Raw genomic sequence first — 14,914 nt, forward strand, 5'->3', positions numbered from 1 at the left:
TCCTTGACAGATCTGTATTGTTGCCATTGTTTCATAAAGCACTTATAAATTTTAAAAATCTCGTTGATTTAATTTTAATTGGTGTCTTTTTAAGATATGAAATATTTAAAATAAGTTTAACATTATGCCTGTGTTTCACCCTGCAGTTTTGGACAGCATTATAGAGGATCTAGCAGAAGGAATAAGGAAAACACACAACCTTGAGGAGTTTTCTCATGTAGCTTTACCCAGACAGGTTTGTACAGACCCTGAAATGGCTAAGTTTACCAAATCTACATTTCATTTGCATTTTATTCAGTTGTGGTCTCAGAAATGCTTTCAGATTTTGTGTTACTGCATTCATTTATCATTTTCTTTCAGATTTTGTGTTACTGCATTCATTTATCATTTTCTTTCAAATTTTGTGTTACTGCGTTCATTTATCATTTTCTTTCACTTGAACCAAACTGTAATAAAAATGTATTTATTGAAGTTGGGTTTTTGTTCTGGAAGGTGTAGAAGTGAGAGAATTGAAGATGCATAATATACAAAAGATAGGACTGAATTTAAAAAATCTAACCATAACTGCATTAAGCGTAAATATTTAAAGAGCTGTTGTGAGCCAATGTTATTTTATTATTTTGTTATTTTGTTTCTTTCAAATCAAGAATTGGTACAGATACAATCTCTGCTAATGATGTCATGCCATCAGTGGTGGTTGTTGCCACTCCCCCCAGATACAAACAACTGAAAAATCCATTTCTGTCTCTTAAACATTCTCCCACTCATTGTAGTTGAACATACAGAATTGTGACCATAGTTTCAAGTATTTATTATCAATAACTGGTAATTTCACTGCATATTGATGGATTTGGATTCAGTGTACAGTTACTGGAGGCTCTTGGTTTTATGTCAAAAACAGTTATTAATGGGATACTGTTTTTCACACTCCCATCAAAGATGTGGTATGCACAGTTTTAATTATGTAATAAAATAACAATGAGATTATAAATAAATTTTTTCAATAAATAATGTATAGGAATGTATTACATAAAGCTACACAAAATAAACTGTTTATCAGATGGTACAAGAATCAACACTGTTAGTAAGCAGAAGGTATTTAGAATTATACTTTGAATCATAAAAGAGCAGTTCCAGAATAAAATCAAGTGCATAGGGATCCTATTTCTTACTTGATTTGATCTTAAGAGAACAGGGTTCCATAACTCTGTACGGGGTTCCATAACTCTGTACAGGACTCTAAATCAAGTGTGCTCAGCGCCTCAGACATGGTCCCAGTCAGTGTAGTTTACACAAGTTATTGTAGGTGTCCATTTTGGGACTGTAAGAGCCTTCATGTAATCAGAGAGGTTACAGTGGTAAATACATCAATATTTCATGCTTTTATTTTTATACCAGTGTTACAATGGTAAATACATAAATATTTCATGAATTTATATTCATACCAGTGTTACAATGGTAAATACATCAATATTTCATGGGGGCCTCGAGTGGCCGAGTGGTCTAAAGCGTTCACTATTACGGATCACTGCCATCTCACCTCTGTCCGTGTCGGTTCGAGTCTTGGATTCGGCTAATGTGGTTATGTGAGAAAGCTTGCCAGAAGCTTCTCGTGGGTCGGTGGTTCTTTCCGGGGTTTTTCCGGGTTCTTCCTCCACCATTAATACTGGCCACCATGTATAGCCTATCTTGTGCTGAAAAGTGGCGTTAAACACTACAACAACAACAACAACAACAAAAATCAATATTTCATGAATTTATATTCATACCAGTGTTACAATGGTAAATACATCAATATTTCATGAATTTATCTTCATACCAGTGTTACAATGGTAAATACATCAATATTTCATGGGGGCCTCGAGTGGCCGAGTGGTCTAAAGCGTTCACTATTACGGATCACTGCCATCTCACCTCTGTCCGTGTTGGTTCAAGTCTTGGATTCGGCTAATGTGGTTATGTGAGAAAGCTTGCCAGAAGCTTCTCGTGGGTCGGTGGTTCTTTCCGGGGTTTTTCCGGGTTCTTCCTCCACCATTAATACTGGCCACCATGTATAGCCTATCTTGTGCTGAAAAGTGGCGTTAAACACTACAACAACAACAACAACAACAAAAATCAATATTTCATGAATTTATATTCATACCAGTGTTACAATGGTAAATACATCAATATTTCATGAATTTATCTTCATATCAGTGTTACAATGGTAAATACATCAATATTTCATGCATTTATATTCATACCAGTGTTTGAACCTGAAGCAACCAGATAAAAACTAAATGTAATGATTGCTGAATGCTGAATACCATCACTGTAGAAGGCTGATTTTTTTTTTTTTAGTTCATTGTTCAAACCATGCTAAGTAGTACCTGTACAGACATTGGCTCCTGTCATTTGATTTGGTACTCTCTTTTGTTGTTACTATTGATTATGTTATAATACAATTATTAATCTAGTCTCCACATTGCATTGAACTTTGAAAAAGCCCTTCTCTCCCACCTACTATTTGTGGAAAATAAGTTGTAAAGGCTGAGAACTACATTTAATGAATTGATTTTCAATCATTGAATAAAGACAACCATGTGGAATTCAGTTCCCCGTCATGGTGAATCTTCATTAAGGTTAGTAATGAGACATGGTGGTCATGGTTTACTTTAAAAAAACTTGAATGTGACGTGACTTTTGTCTCATGTTTAAATCGAGTGAAGCAGTGGAAAATTGGGAGAAGTGAGCGGGTCAAAATTTATCATAGCAAAATAATTTCATTCTTGGTTTTACTTGCTCTTTATATTATATCCTGTTGAGTTGAAAATACTTAAGTTTTCCATCTTGAATTGGAAAAAGTGCTGCATAATTCTGCTAACATTAGAAGGTAACCTGAGAAATAAGTAACTGTTCCCCCAAATATGTGAGTATTTACAATAAAGTCAAATTGGCACATGCCAGGTGATGGTTGATCAATGTCAATTTTGGCACATCATAGGTGATATGACACCAAAGGCAAGTAGGCACATCATAGGTGATATCACATCGAAGGCAAGTAGGCACATCGTATGTGATATCACATCAAAGGCAAGTAGGCACATCATAGGTGATATCACATCAAAGGCAAGTAGACACATCATATGTGATATCACATCGAAGGCAAGTAGGCACATCTCGGGTATTGGCATGTCAAAGGCAAATTGACATATTCCAGGTGTTGGCACATTAAAAAAACAAATTGATATATCCAAAGTGATGGCACATCAAAGACAAATTGACATATTCCAGGTGATGGCACATCAAAGACGAATTGACATATTCCAGGTGATGGCACATCAAAGGCAAATTGACATATTCTAGGTGATGGCACATAAGTGACAAATTGACATATCCAAAGTGATGGCATGTCAAAGACAAATTGACATGTTCCAGGTGATGGCACATCAAAGGCAAATTGACATATCCAAAGTGATGGCACATCAAAGACGAATTGACATATTCCAGGTGATGGCACATCAAAGGCAAATTGACATATTCTAGGTGATGGCACATAAGTGACAAATTGACATATCCAAAGTGATGGCACATCAAAGACAAATTGACATATTCCAGGTGATGGTACATCAGTGTCAAATAGACATATCCAAAGTGATGGTATGTCAAAGGCAAATTGACATATTCCAGGTGTTGGCACATCAAAAACAAATTGACAATTCCATCTTGAATTGGAAAAAGTGCTGCACAATTCTGCTAACATTAGAAGGTAACCTGAGAAATAAGTAACTGTTCCCCCAAATATGTGACTATTTACAATAAAGTCAAATTGGCACATGCCAGGTGATGGTTGATCAATGTCAGTTTTGGCACATCATAGGTGATATGACACCAAAGGCAAGTAGGCACATCATAGGTGATATCACATCGAAGGCAAGTAGGCACATCGTAGGTGATATCACATCAAAGGCAAGTAGGCACATCATAGGTGATATCACATCAAAGGCAAGTAGACACATCATATGTGATATCACATCGAAGGCAAGTAGGCACATCTCGGGTATTGGCGTGTCAAAGGCAAATTGACATATTCCAGGTGTTGGCACATTAAAAAAACAAATTGATATATCCAAAGTGATGGCACATCAAAGACAAATTGACATATTCCAGGTGATGGCACATCAAAGACAAATTGACATATTCCGGTGGTGGCACATCAAAGACAAATTGACATATACCAGGTGATGGCATGTCAAAGACAAATTGACATATTCCAGGTGATGGCACATCAGTGACAAATTGACATATCCAAAGTGATGGCATGTCAAAGGCAAATTGACAAATTCCAAGTGATGGCACATCAAAGGCAAATTGACAGAAATTCCAGGTGTTGGCACATCAAAAACAAATTGACATATCCAAAGTGATGGCACATCAAAGACAAATTGACATATTCCAGGTGATGGCATGTCAAAGACAAATTGACATGTTCCAGGTGATGGCACATCAAAGGCAAATTGACATGTCCAAAGTGATGGCACATCAAAGACGAATTGACATATTCCAGGTGATGGCACATCAAAGGCAAATTGACATATTCTAGGTGATGGCACATAAGTGACAAATTGACATATCCAAAGTGATGGCACATCAAAGACAAATTGACATATTCCAGGTGATGGTACATCAGTGTCAAATAGACATATCCAAAGTGATGGCATGTCAAAGACAAATTGACATGTTCCAGGTGATGGCACATCAAAGGCAAATTGACATGTCCAAAGTGATGGCACATCAAAGACGAATTGACATATTCCAGGTGATGGCACATAAGTGACAAATTGACATATCCAAAGTGATGGCACATCAAAGACAAATTGACATATTCCAGGTGATGGTACATCAGTGTCAAATAGACATATCCAAAGTGATGGCATGTCAAAAGGCAAATTGACATATTCCAGGTGTTGGCACATCAAAAACAAGTTGGCAATAAATGAATTCACTATTTTGTTTCATGGATTTTGTGTTTACATCAAACCAAAACTTTAAAGACCAAATGAGTAATTATTGAGCCATGAAGTTAAGACCCTGTTCAATAAACCATAAATATAGGTACTAAACAAAGTGTTATTCTTAGCAAAACCATGACCATTGATGCTTGCAACAGTAAACAAATTCACAGCATTCACATCCTACAAGGGCTTGATAAGAAGATCAAGACGAGGTAATTTCCTTGTCCGAGTGACAACTACTACTAAATTATTTTTCCTTGTCTGAGTGACAACTACTACTTAAATTATTTTTCCTTGTCTGAGTGACAACTTTTACTTAAATTATTTTTCCTTGTCCCAATGACAACTTCTATGTAAATTATTTTTCTTCAGGTATATGTTCTTCAAAGGAAAGGAGAGAAAAAATAATATTTTTAACTTCAAAAGAGGGAGTTCTGACTCATATTGAATAATAAAGTATTATCAAAGTGATTCTTCGCACAGGGTTTTTCTTATATTTTTGGGCACCTAGAATCCTGGCAAGAGTCCCAGTGATAATTACATAGCAGGTTTGAAAACTTGGGCTGTAGTGGGAGGGATATCTCGAACAGAGTCTATTCCGAGTCAGGCACTCACCTTGTTGGGTTAAGTTGAAACCCTGAATGAAATCTTTTAACATATTTGATGAAAAGATTCTTTTAAAAAAAAATTGGATGATGACACACAATTTTGTGACATTTAGCCATCTTCAATTCCTAGATAAATGATCCAAACCAAATGCAGTATTGGAAACCAAAGTAACTGAACCAGATAGACTATAAATATGGATTGAATATTTGCAAAATTTCTCAATCACATGGGTGGGAAATAAGCACAAGTGTCGCTCTTGTTAGCTTTATATTGCAGCAAACAAGATTGCATGAACTTTGTTTTATACATCGCCCCAAAATTTGTATACATCGCCCCAACATTTGTATACATCACCCCAAAATTTTTATACATCACCCCAAAATTTGTATACATCACCCCAAAAATTGTATACATCTTCCCAAAAATGTGACACATGCTATTACCTACAGTACATCCATCCATCACACCTTGGTCAAGTTTTGTATTTAGGTCAGTTTTCAGGCACTGTGGTAGACATTTGTGTTTAGGTCAGTTTTCAGGCACTGTAGTGGGGCATTCTTGTTTAGGTCAGTTTTCAGGCACTGGTAGGCATTTGTGTTTATGTCGTTTTTCTGATAATAGTACTCATTTGTGTTACATTAACACATTTCCAGGTTGACCATGTTTCCTTCAAGGACTTGCATTTTTCAGAGAAATGAAAGCATTTCAGAGTGACATGGATATAAGATACAAATTGTTTGTGACAATCTTCATGCAAATTTTTGTAGGAAATAAAAGTTCCCATGCATCTTTTCCTCAGCAAGCAAAATTTTGCATCACTTTTGCAGCAGCTTTGAATCAGAAATGTAAAGATTTGTATTAAGGTTTTGTGTTAACTTTGTGAAAGTTATACAAGATAACATACATATTTGTAGTTTGGAAACAAGACACAGTGGTAAAGCATATCATTGTACATAATTCTCAATTAACATGCTCATTTTGATTCCTGTTCCTGGTAGGAGGATATAACAGTTGCTGGAAGGATAAGTTGTGATTGCAATGGGAAGCTGAATGCCAAGTCTGTGCTATTAGAGGGCTCAATTGACACCTCTGCCGGCAAGTGTGTTCCTGTAGATCTGTCACAGCTCAAAGAGTATGCCTTATTTCCAGGACAGGTGGGTCTTCGTGGTTTTTTTTTTTTGTAACATGACAAATTGAATCACATCTTGGACATATTATTGTTTGCCTGTTCGTCTTTAATTGTAATATGTTAGAATGCATTATTTTCAATTGTGTACCATCACAGTGGATCATGGATATATTTTGGCAGCAGTCCAGTGAGTGAGTTCAGGGCTTGATTTTAAATTTTTTGATCATTTGCCCAGTCAGAAGAGTTTTCACAGAACCTGTTTACTCCGACCAATCTTTTACTTGCTCAGACCTATTTGGGGTCTAAATGAAAAGGAGAAGAAAAAACACTAGTAGCAAAACAAGATGAAATTAATAATACACACATTTAAATGTAAAGTTAAAAGGCAGTTAAACACTAGTTTGTATGAATGATTAAATAAGTTTACTTGAAGTTTAACAGATAGAGAGTAATTAAGCTGTTTCCACATCAATAAGGCAAACTGCTAATTTGGATTAAAGGTCTTAACTGAGTTATGTAGTTTAAATAGTGTAATGTATAAAATTTGTTATGCTTGCATGTGTACTGACAAGTCTGATATCGAAGCATCTGGTAGATTGAAAGGATCAAGATAGACTTATGGCATATGGATTACATTGGAATATGTCCTCATTTCAATGTAGACTCATGGCAGGATGGATTACATTGGAATAGGTCCTCATTTCAGGATAGACTTTTGGCAGTATGGATTATGTTGGAATGTCCTCATTTCAATATAGACTCATGGCAGGATGGATTACATTAAAATAGGTCCTCATTTCAAGATCTTCTTTTCAAGACAGACTTATAATAGTATGGATTACAAAGCAATAGGTCATCATTTTCAAGACAGACTTAGGCAGTACGGATTACATTTGGAATAGATCTTTATTTGAAGTAAAGATTGAATGTTTCAGCAAAAATTCATGTAATTATCATGAAGAGTATAATGGGAAAATGGTATGAAGTACACATTTAATTTATCTCATCATTTGAGTTATAATTTCTACTTTTCTTTTTCTTTTTTTCTCTTTTTTCAGTAACATGCCCTGTCAGACAACCTGGATTTGTTTATACTTGTTCTGACCTTAATTTTATTTACCACAGGCAATTGGACAACCATTAATGTGGAGCCATTATATTTTCTTTTGCTATAATAGCTGATAATAATACATTAGAAGTACACTCACCAACTTGCTAATCTAGCCCACCCAAACTAAGAGAAAACCAGAGATGTTCACCACATCTTTCTCTTGTTGGGGTTGGACTTGAAGTGGAGATGTTGGAACTGGATGGACAAAATAAATAATAGATAAAAGCGATAATGATGCAGCTTTGCTTCACAAATGAATTTGTATGTTGTGACTAATGTGTAGATTTTGATAGACAGGGGTTGAAGGATAGATAATCCAACCGATTTGTTTGTGATGTGATGAGTTGTTTGACTTTTCTTCTCTTACACTAAGAGTTTGTTGTATACAGATTCCATTGTCTTGGTATAAAAATAGTTTCTTAGACCCATGTTTTAATGTTATTCTTTTGTTTTCAGATTGTTGCATTTGAGGGAAACAATAGTACTGGACAGAAGTTTGTTGCGAAAAAATTATATCAGGTATGGCTGGAAATTTGACTCCTTAATGTTTTGACATCAACATTTTTTTAGTATAACCTTTTTACAATAGAAATGATTGAAATATTTTACTCTTGAAAAATCTTGTTGCTGAATCTGTTTGAGAGAGAATACAGTCTCGTGAATTTTTTTCATATAATATACATTCATATGTTTATAATCTGCCCTTATATGTATGTTCATCCATTTGGACAAACATATACATATACATTCATCTGTTTAGACAAACATTGGTGTTTATATGAACATTTATCTGTTTAGACCAACATTGGTGTTTATATGGACATTTATCTGTTTAGACAAACATTGGTGTTTATATGAACATTTATCTGTTTAGACAAACATTGGTGTTTATATGAACATTCATCTGTTTAGACAAACATTGGTGTTTATATGAACATTTATCTGTTTAGACAAACATTGGTGTTTATATGAACATTCATCTGTTTAGACAAACATTGGTCCTTACATGTACATTCATCTGTTTAAACAAACATTGGTCCTTACATGTACATTCATCTGTTTATGCAAATATCAGCCTTAGGCTAGGGAAGTGTCATTACCTGTTGTGCATCATTTTCATGTCAGTCACATTTATGGTGGTCTGGTCTGAGACAGCTTTTTTCTCACTTTTCGTTAAGTGCACCCAGAGCAGGAAAGTTTTTACTATACTCCCAGCATCATAGTTGCTGATGGTGGTGGCAGTGGTGTCTTCTGACAGATCCATTTCTTGTTGGGATCCACAAGTTATTTGAGCATCAGGCTTGTAATCCAATTTGATGCCTTCCGGAGACAATTGCCTTTTTTAAGCCCTTTGGAAAAGTTTTTAGTTCTCTTTTCTTCTTCATGATGTAGTTAATAATATGTTGATTAGTTATTAAACTAGAACAACAAAAACAACAAACTGTTTATTTTTTATATGCAGGCAGAAGTACTACCTTTCCCTAATGTTCAGGTGAAAACTGAACCAGGTGAGTGATAAAAATATATTCCATCCATTTCTTTAACCCAGTGAGTAAATAAAATGAGCTAGAGTCAAAAGGAAGCTGATGTTATTTATAATGTATATTTGGAGTATTTGTAGATGATGGATTACTTTAGTTTGTTCTTTAGTGAGGAATATTATGTATCTAATTGGCATAAATAGTTTGCTGTTATAACTGAACAAATTTCTGTAATGTAACAGAATTTTAGAGTACACCTAGTATTATTCAGTAGCCATTTTTTTAAAAAAGGTTTTGATAATTATGTTATGCAAAAGTTTTAATGCTTCCTTAATTTAATTTAACCTGTTTGAAAGGCCAGTGAAAACTCTAATGTGATAAAGTTATGGGAACTGGTGAAATGAAACAGAGCATAACGACAGTTTTTTAAAAAGGCAGATACCATTCACCTGTAATATAATATCCATCCTGCAGTGTACTTGAAGACAGTTATTTTGGTTGGTTTGCTTGGCAATTATGTATGTAACATGGCTTATGTAAAGCTGACAAATAGCCATCTACCACTATCCAGAGCAAATGAACATGATCACAAGATGGTGACTATATTAATTATACAGTGGCTAGTTCTGACTTGCTGCATAGTGTAAACATGCATTGTTCTGACTTGCTGCATAGTGTAAACATGCATAGTTCTGACTTGCTGCATAGTGTAAACATGCATAGTTCTGACTTGCTGCATAGTGTAAACATGCATAGTTCTGACTTGCTGCATAGTGTAAACATGAATAGTTCTGACTTGCTGCATAGTGTAAACATGCAACTGCATGATGTGATAAAGCAACAGTGATTGTTGACAATTCATTATCGCAAACATAATTTGAATAGCTGCAATGCATTAACCATTGCTGTTGCCTTGTATACCTTCTGGGACACCAAGTCCCTTTGTCCCTTTGTCCAAGCTCATAATTTCAACCTCCATTGTGTGGAATGTCTAGAAATCTAGAACAGTGAGAACACATGACCAAACTGACTGTAACATTAGCAGCTCATGCGGAATACTCTTCCTCTTCCTTGCAAATCATGTGCAATTCACTCTCATGGAAGTAGCTTTCCTTTTTGTGTTCATATTCGATTTTTGGCAAAATAATATTAATTTCCCTTTTAATTGAGTAATTTTCATTCAGTTGTTTCATTTTTTTAATTGCAAAATTAGCTATCCTAATAAACATGGGGACTTTATTGCTCTCTTCTGTCTAACAGTGCTCTTCTGCTTTCCTTGTGGGCAGTCCTCAGTTACTGCATTGAAATTAATTCATAAGACTGTTTCGTCAGAAGTACTCATATAAGTAGTTACATTTTGATATTTTTATCAATTATTTCTTTGTAGTGCTGCCAATAGATAATTGTTGTAACAACTGTGTTCAAATAACTTTAGTTTGCTACTTACGCTGTATAATTTTTAACAAAAATATGAGCATAATATGTTCTTTGTCAGTACTGTCTTCAGTAGTACATGTTTGTTTTTTCATGTCCAAAAATGTGGGCACAAAATGGTCCTTTGAGATTCCCACCCCACTTGTTTATCTTGTACAAAGTGCGTATGAACAAATAGTTATTTTCTGTTGTTTGTGGCCAAATGATGTCTCAGACATGGCCAAGGGTCAGGAAGGAAGAAATGGCCTTCTTCACACAGTATTTGTCAGACCGAGGAGTACATTTGGATCATTGTTTTTCCTGTTCCAGGAGTATATAGGATCTTCCAGTTCACCTGGGAAGAGTACATTCCAAGTGGGACAGTCGTTCTGATTAAAATCAAATCTCCACTGTCCTGCATTAAGATATGACAGCAACCACTTAGGAGTTGTGTTCTGGTGACCCTTGAATTAGTCAATGGAAATGCAACTTTCAAAACTCTTAAAAGCGAATCTAATTGTTCTACACACATTGATGTTCATCAGCATAACTGCTGACTCTCCCAAAAGTTAATATATAAGACTTCATTCGATTGGCTGATTAAGTTAGTGATTATGCAGAGCTGGTCTTTTCTTGACAGACAATCTAGGAGGACAAGAAGCTTTCCAGTTCCCTGTTAAAGTCAGCAAGTAATGGTAGTCTTGCCACTCCCCATGAGAAGTTTTATTGTGTACCTTAATACATGCATACTGTAATAGAACTACTCCATGTTAGTACCAATAATAGCCAACAAATCTGTTGTGCAGATTAAGGAACTTAGCCCAGGATAGGGGTGATGTTGATAAGGGACTTAGCCCAGGATAGGGGTGATGTTGATAAGGGACTTGTGAATAGTGGTAGTGTTGATAAAAGGCCTTACTACTTGGTGGTGGTATTGAGAAGAAACCTTATTTTTGGATCACATTAATGTTGACCTAGTTCGCAGATAGCAATTTCGTTGGTAAGGGACTTTACTTTTGTACATAGAGGTCATACTCTAAGGGATCTTACTCTTGGATAGCAGTAGTGTTCATAAGGGATCTTACTCTCGGATAGCAGTAGTGTTCATAAGGGATCTTACTCTTGGATACCAGTAGTGTTCATAAGGGATCTTACTCTTGGATACCAGTAGTATTCATAAGGGATCTTACTGTTGGATATCAGTAGTGTACATAAGGTGTCTTGCTCTTTTATTGTGCTAATTTTCACAAGGGACCTTACACTTAAGGTGGCACTCAACAATTTCATACTTTGCATAGGGTTTGATTTTTTTAAATAAAAAGAATTTTACAGGATTTCCTCACTGTTAATACTGGCAGTTGAAAAAAAGACCTTATATACCTTGGGTATTATTAAAAGAACTTTTGATTCCCATTATTTCGGTATATGATTGATGGGTGTAATTTGGGTTAAACTGTATGTTGCTTGGCTTTACTTCAGACGTGTGCCTTGAAGAAACTGCTAGCTCTCCTTGGTAATTTTCACTTCTTTGTCATAAGCCCTAAATAGTAATAAAAGAAAAAAGGAGCTGATAATTCTTTTTACTTTGTATATAGTTTGTAATTCATTCATTGCACTTTCAGAAACTGGAATTGTCTCATCTGGCAAGATTCCTTTTCCCTATTATAATAAACATAGTGTGCTTTAAACAAATTCAATTTGATCTTTTGAGCACATTGGAACAGCCATTTTAGTTAGCTTTGTGCTTGGGTCATATACATTTTCCACAAGTACAATATTCAAAGAAATGTCAGATACAGTACATGAAAGTAGCATAGAGGTATGCCAACAATCTCTCCATTGTGCATGTTGCAAATGCAAACAACTTTACCTTACACCTGTCACCCTGTCAGAAGTTAATAATATTTGTAGAGCACCCCTAAAATAAGCCATATTGATAAGGGATCTTCTACTTACATTGTGAAAAGTATGATAAGAGACCTTGCTTTTCATTGGCATTATTGGGTCATTTAATGTAACATACTTTTATATCCCTGTTTTTTATCGGAACTTTTAAAGGTGAATTAGTTTGGTTTTTTGTTGGGGGGGTGCTTTGTTGGTTAAGAAGTAAGTAGCTGTACAACTTTTGACATTAGAAAACCGTGACTTTTAGTAGATATGAATGCAATTACAATAGTATCATCTGTTATGTAGAAATTTATTTTTCAAACATTTTGTTTAAAGGCTGTCTTTGATGTACTATACACTTATACAAGATGACATTGCAAAGAACTCTTTCTTTTACAGTGACCTCTAGGCTGTCGGTGTTGTTAGCTGCAGGACCTTTCACAACCTCCGATAGTCTGTCATATGAACCTCTGTCTGATTTGATCAAATCCATTCAGCAAACTCGGCCTGATGTCTGTATTTTGGTATGTACACTGTCATCATTATTGGTATTTCCTGTACACATTTCCATACTGCCATGATAACACAGTGCGAAATTTTAAGGGTTGCATACAGTTCTAATAAAAATGCATGGACTACCTGGACTTGAATGCAGTTCTAATAATAATTTATGGACTCCCTGGACTTGCATACAGTTGTACACTGGGATTATGGAGTACATGCTCAGAGGGTGCCATGTTTTCTGGATTCAGGCCAGAATAAGTAGAAAATTTCAGGCAAGCATAATTTTGTTGTCACTTGGCCAGGATTTATGAGTGTGGAGAAGAAATTGGCTTATTATGACAAAGTCTTTCCTGGGCAGTCTGAGAGAATGATTGAGAATATCACCATATATTACATCAAACCCTGTTTTGACATATCCTGTACAGATTTGTAATTTCTTTACAGTTTATTATGATTTTATATGAATATTGGTTTTAGTTTGTTTGCAACTTTTTAAAAGGAGTGGGGACATTAACTTGGGCCTAGCCTGTCTTTTCGTCCATTTGTTTATCACACTTTAATTTCCACACAACAAATCTCTTAATTATTATAGGATTTAAATAATTTTAGCCAGATATTGATGAGTCTTGGCTCAGGCCTGCCAACTCTTACAATTTTGCCTTAAGTCTTATGAAAATGACCCTTAGAACTTACTGCATAAAAGCAAAACCTATGGAAAAATGATTGTTGCCAACAAATCTGGACAACTGATTCAACCGTGTTTGATTTGGATCCAGCTTTAATATTAGAATTAATGTAGTAAGGGAACCAGACTAATATTACAGCAGTACCTCAGACACTTTAAACTGCACATACTTTTTCATGCAAAGCGACTGCATGATCAAACTGTTGATTGTATAATTTTTTTAAATGGCGTCCAGCAAGCAGAAATTTAGCCTCTTATTCAGTGCGGAAGAAAAATGAACATTCAGATTCTTGGGAATAAGAGCTGGAAGGGACACAATTATAACTACAGTCCCCTCCCCTACTTCCAACAAATTGTAGTATATGTTAACGTCTAGTATTTGTTTGTTTCCTTTGGCTTAAACAATTATAGATATATATATATATTACTCAGTTATAAAAAGCTTCATGTTGTGTTTATTTGGAGGTTTATATGACTGGTGTTTGTCCAGCGTTGGATGTATTATGATGACTAGTCCTGAATGGTTATTGTCACCAAATGCTTTGTTTGTCTGAATGGTTAGTGTCACCAATTGCTTTGTCTGTCTGAATGGTTAGTGTCACCAAATGCTTTCTCTGTCTGAATGGTTAGTGTCACCAATTGCTTTGTCTGTCTGAATTGTTAGTGTCACCAATTGCTTTGTCTGAATGGTTAGTGTCACCAAATGCTTTGTCTGTCTGAATCGTTAGTGTCACCAAATGCTTTGTCTGTCTGAATGGTTAGTGTCACCAAATGCTTTGTCTGAATGGTTAGTGTCATCAGATGCTTTGTCTGTCTGAATGGTTAGTGTCACCAAATGCTTTGTCTGTCTGAATGGTTAGTGTCACCAATTGCTTTGTCTGTCTGAATGGTTATTGTCACCAAATGCTTTTCTGTCTGAATGGTTAGTGTCACCAGATGCTTTGTCTGTCAGAATGGTTAGTGGCACCAAATGCTTTGTCTCTCTGAATGGTCAGTGTCACCAAATGCTTTGTCTCTCTGAATGGTTAGTGGCACAAATGCTTTGTCTGTCTGAATGGTTACTGTCACCAATAGCTTTGTCTGTCTGAATCGTTATTGTCA

General features: G+C 35.5%; 1 protein-coding gene across 1 annotated transcript in view; it reads left to right on the top strand.

Moving 5' to 3' along the window:
* The window catches only part of LOC149804254 (DNA polymerase alpha subunit B-like), a 64,734-nt gene that overhangs the window by 6,611 nt on the left and 43,209 nt on the right, over positions 1 to 14,914 (top strand). Inside the window, exons 3-7 of the mRNA XM_089951265.1 lie at positions 147 to 235; positions 6,602 to 6,757; positions 8,300 to 8,362; positions 9,306 to 9,351; positions 13,024 to 13,148. Of these exons, the coding sequence (XP_089807391.1) occupies positions 147 to 235; positions 6,602 to 6,757; positions 8,300 to 8,362; positions 9,306 to 9,351; positions 13,024 to 13,148 (479 nt within the window). The remainder of the gene's footprint in view (positions 1 to 146; positions 236 to 6,601; positions 6,758 to 8,299; positions 8,363 to 9,305; positions 9,352 to 13,023; positions 13,149 to 14,914) is intronic.

This window comes from Sinohyriopsis cumingii, chromosome 2 (assembly GCF_028554795.1).
Source record: "Sinohyriopsis cumingii isolate HCF-2022 chromosome 2, ASM2855479v2, whole genome shotgun sequence".
NCBI lineage: Eukaryota > Metazoa > Mollusca > Bivalvia > Unionida > Unionidae > Sinohyriopsis > Sinohyriopsis cumingii.